The sequence below is a fragment of the Cyprinus carpio genome, chromosome B15, assembly GCF_018340385.1.
Source record: "Cyprinus carpio isolate SPL01 chromosome B15, ASM1834038v1, whole genome shotgun sequence".
Taxonomy (NCBI): domain Eukaryota; kingdom Metazoa; phylum Chordata; class Actinopteri; order Cypriniformes; family Cyprinidae; genus Cyprinus; species Cyprinus carpio.
The window spans coordinates 5505171-5510346 of NC_056611.1; the positions used below are offsets into that span (position 1 = coordinate 5505171).

The window sequence follows — 5176 nt, forward strand, 5'->3', positions numbered from 1 at the left end:
AAGTATCTGTGGCCCCGGGGGACTCCTCCGTGTGTGGGGCCGAACCCCAGTCGACGCTCCAGCTCTCGGGCGCCGCTGCTCCGTCAGACACAGTGCTGTCCTCCAGCTCGTCCTCGTCTCCGATGGCTCAGCCGAGCGCCGGCCTCCACAGCCGCAGCAGCAGCGCCGAGAGACTGCTGGAGCCCGGGGCCGACGGAGCCGAAGACTACCACGACAGCGACGGCCCTCGCCGGACTCGAGCTGTGGAGAACCAGTACTCCTTCTACTGACGCTGCTGCTTCACGAGAGACAGAGCTTCACTGTTACAGCACACTCCAAACTGATCAGGCGTCTGAGTGTGGTTTCTGATTGGATGCGTGCGCTTCACTCATGTTTAGTACTGAGACATGTCTCTCCTGCTCACCAGGGCTGCATTTATGTGATGAAAATGCAGTAAAAATTGTGAAATATTATTACAGTTTAAAACAGCTGTTTTCTGTGTGAATCTATGTTAAACTGTAATTTATTTCTGTGATGAACAGCTGTATTTTCAGCATCATTACTCCAGTCTTCAGTGTCACATGATCTTCAGAAATCATTCTAATATGATGATTAGCTGCTCAAGAAACATTTCTGATTATTATCAATGTTGAACACAATTTTTGTGTTAACTGATACATTTTATTTTTCAGGATTCACAGATGAATATTTCATTTATTTGAAATAGAAATCGTTTGTAACACTATAAATGTCTTTACTGTCACTTTTGATCAATTGAATGCATCCTTAATTAATAAAAGTATAAATGACTTTTATTTTATTTATTCTTTTGAATGGTAGTACATCATGGTTGTATAATAAGCTGCAAAAACAGTTTCCAGCACTGATCATAAATCAGCGTATCAGAATGATTTCTGAAGGATCACTGAAGGAAAATTCAGCTTTGATCACAGAAATAAATTACAGTTTACAACAGATTCACTTAAATTGTAATAATATTTCACAAATGTACTGTTATTACTGTTTTTGGATCAAAAAAAAATCCAGCTTTGCTGAGGCTTCTTTCAGAAAACATTAAAAATATTAATCATTCCATAATTTTGACCGGTAGTGTATATTTGATCTTTCTTTATATACCAACACATCCTAAAAAATGATTTAAGAAGTAAATGATCATCTGAGAGCTGCAGTCTTTGATCAGACTCTGTTTTGAAGTCGAGTCAGTCCTTGTGCATTTCTTCAGGTGTTTTGCAGCACAAGCTCGTGTTCTCTTCATTCAGTGACAGTAAACGGCTCCACATTAACCACAACACTTTCAGTTTCCACCATCATCAGGATCATCAGGACTCGTGCATCTGTGTGGTGTAAGAGAAGAGGACTGTAGATCTGGCAGTGTTTGTCTCTCGCTCTGGATTCAGAGTTGATGGGTTTCAGCAGCAGATGTTCATCGGTGGTCTTCAGGCGTGTGGCAGATCAGCAGCTGTCCAGAGCGTGTGTATTAGCAGACTTTATGCTTATTATGTTTTAATTATGTTCACCTACACATTATTCTAATATTAGTAATTTAGGACATTGATAGAGTTTGGGATGTTGATTTATACAATAGAGTGTAAATGTGCTGTTTTTCATCACTCGTCTGTTGGCATTTTTGTGACGTTTTCCTGCAGGAAGGGCTTCTGAACATCATCTGTTCTCCATCAGTGGCAGAGTGTCTTATTTAAAGGGACAGTTCACCCAAAAAGAAGAATTCATTTATTCTCTATAATGCTGTTGCAAACCTGTGAGAGTTTCTGCCTTCTGTTGAACACAAACGAATAAATGTATGAAATACACAAACAGCTGCTGGCAGCCATTGACTTCCATAGTGTTTTTCTCCATGGACGTCAATGGCTACCGTCAACAACGTTCTTCAGTGTATCCTTTTTTATGTTCAACAGAAGAAAGAAACTTAAATGTGTTCGGAGCGACAATAAATAAATAAAATAATAATAATAAAGTGGGAAAACAGGCCAGGATTGAATTAACTGGCTTTTAAAATCAACACTGAATGCAAACCTGACACTGTTTATTACTAATAATGACACCAATCACATATTTGGGGAGAAAGTATATTGTGCTTGATGTCTCATGCGACATGACAGATGTGTGCCCTCATCATCATCATCATCATCATCATCCTCGTTGTTGTTTAATAACTGAAAAGTAGTGATGTGTTGTAGCTGCAGCTGTAGATCCCACACATCTCGTTTTATTTAACGCTGTCTACTACTGAGTTCTGTTTTATATCAATCCTTGATGCTGACAGAGTGGAATCAGTTTTCAACATTCTGGGATTTTGTATCAACCTTCACATTAAACTTTATATTTCTGTGAATAAAGTAAAGGAAGAACCACAAAGAAAGGTTTTCCTTATAAACACATTACGATTGCACAGATTAATCTCTATAGTGGGTGTGTGAAGCAAAGCTTGTTTTCAAAAATCATTTTATACTGACGTGAGGCACAAACCAAAAACCCATGATATAGTATATTATATACAAAATTAAATATTATTTCATATATAGCTCTTTTGTTCTAATTATTGGAATTGTAAATGAACATCAGCAACAGATATGCTGAATAAATATTGCTTTTATTTACATTATCAGTCAAAACGTTCTGAACAGCAAGATTTTTAATGTTTTTAAAGAAGTCCCTTCTGCTCATTTATTTGATCAGAAATACAGTAATACTATTTAAAATAACTGTTCTCAATTGGAATATCTTTTTAAATGCAATTTATTTCTGTGATCAAAACTTCATTTTCAGCACCATTTCTCCAGTCGCACGATCCTTCAGAAATCATTCTATTATTCTGATTTGCTGCTCAAAAAAACACGTATTATTATTATCAATATTTAAAACAGCTGAGTATTTTTTTTTTCAGGATTCTGATGAATAGAAAGATTCAAGCAGCATTTATCTGAAAATAGAAAGCTTTTGTAACATTATACTCTGTATGTTATATAAACAAATACTTTTATTAAGCAAGGATGCTTTAAATTGATCAAGAGTGAAGATAAAGACATTTATGATGTCACAAAAGATTTCAGATTTCAGATAAATGCTGTTCTTCTGAACTTTCTGTTCATCAAAGACACCTGGAATACTTTTCAACATTATCATAATAATAATAATAAATGTTTTGATCATGTGACTGGAGTAATGATGCTGAAAATACAGCTGTTAAATCACAGGAATAAATTACACTGAATAGATATTCAAATAGAAAACAGTTGTTTTAAATAGTAAAAATATTTCACAATATTACTGCATTTGCTGTACTTTGGATCAAATAAATGCAAATTGAGAAAAAAAATAAATAAACATTAAAATCTTACAGTCCAAAAACTTCTGACTGGTAGTGTATATTAAAATTAATCTCACAGAAGGTTAACTCTGACAGCAATGCTCATTAATCAGCTGCAGGTTATGGTACAGGATCAGATACATTTTATATGATGCACAAAATTGTACAGTGTACAGTTTTAACTGCTGATAATAGACTCTGTGTTTCAGTTAGTTGGCTGCACTTCTCCAGAAGGGGTCAGGAGTCAGGGTCTCAGGCTGATGAGGATGCCGCCTCCGCAGAGCAGCAGCAGGGCCACTGTCACCTCGTTCATCTTCATCCTCCTCCAGGCTCGGAGCGTGTGCTGCTGCTGCTGCCGCGTCTGCTCGCGCCTGCGTCTCATCTGCTGCTCTCTCTGCAGCTGCTCGCCGTAGTGCGCCTGATAGAACGCGTCGAAGTCGAAGGGCGCGCGCCGAGGCGTGGACGCGCGCGAGGGTGACGGTCTCCCGGCGCTCTGCACGTCGGTCCGGTTGAGGACCCCGCGGTCGTACTTCCTCCGGAGGCCGCTGTCCCCGAGCACGCTGTAGGCCTCGGCGACGAGCGCGAAGAGCCGCGCCGCGTCCTCGCTGCGGTCCCGGTTCCGGTCCGGGTGATGGATGAAGGACTGTTTGTAATAAGCGCTTTTGATCTGCGCGGGCGTGGCGCTCGGCGAGACCCTCAGGATGTCGTAGTACTCGGTTGGGCTCCGGTGCAGAGGAGCGGGGTCCTCGCGCGGCCCGCTGCTGTAGCCTCGGTTCCGCGTGTGCTCGGTCACTCCGGGAGTCCTGTCAGGAGCGCACAGATGATGATAACGTCTCCGTAGTGTTATAACGACAGAGAGTTTGTGTGCTCCGTTCCTCAGACAGCCGGCGACCTCCGCCATAACCACTGCAGCTCCAGAGACCCCACATCCGGCAAAACAAAGATATGAACCAATCAGAGACGCGGCTCACAGGAAACGGCGTACCATTGGCCAGCAGTGTTGTGCTGTAAAAAAAAAAAAAAGGACGATGCACCTTAATTTTTTTTTTTTTTTTTTTTTTTTTTTTTTTTTTTTGACTTTTAGGAATTACAACTGCAGTCAGGGGGTGCAAAAAGTAAAGCACATAAACAGACTTAAAAATACATATACATAATCAGTGACAAATTTAAAAGTTAAACAAAGATGTGAAAATGTTTACAGATTGAAACGCATTTTGCAGCTTTCTTATTTTTCAGCCCCAATATTGTATTTAGGTATTGCAAAATAAAGGCTTATTTCCTCCAAATTTACATTTATGAATACTAAATTTAGCTATCAAAAGCAGCAGATTAACTAAATAATATTCCAATCCTTATGGTAAGAATTGTCATAAGAGAAAAAAACAAATAATACATTTTTAAAGCACGACGCAGCTTCATCCACTTCCATTGAAGAAAAGTGAAGCCGTCATTATTGTAATAACTGAGAATTACTGAAGTTTGAAATTGGGAATTTTTTAAGAAATTATGTTAGTGTATTAGCCAGGAAATATGAAAAAGAAAATATAATTTCAATGATTATATATAATCATTGAAGATATTAGAATGTTTTCTGTGATAATTAAAAGATGTCAGTATTTTTTCTTTGGAGTTTCTTAGATGATATTTATCAATGGAGAGCAGAGGGCCTTCATTAGATCCAGACAGAGATGCTGGAGAAGGGTGAACAAAACAGCTTATTTTTTTTCAATTAGAAAAAGAAAGTCATTTAAAAGATACAGTTTCACAGTTGAATATTAATGGTATATTAACACATGACCCGAGATCTAGTGCTGGTTATTGTGCATCCTTCTATAGCTCTCGTTATGA

The 5176-nt window shown here is 38.9% G+C and overlaps 1 protein-coding gene across 1 annotated transcript; it reads right to left on the minus strand.

Moving 5' to 3' along the window:
* Positions 1-3448: 3448 nt before the first annotated feature.
* Positions 3449-4278, minus strand: dnajc30b (DnaJ (Hsp40) homolog, subfamily C, member 30b). Its single transcript, XM_042738992.1, has one exon. The coding sequence runs from the start codon at positions 4227-4229 to the stop codon at positions 3573-3575; it is 657 nt and encodes a 218-aa protein (XP_042594926.1). The 5' UTR covers positions 4230-4278; the 3' UTR covers positions 3449-3572.
* Between the last annotated feature and the right edge of the window lie 898 nt (positions 4279-5176).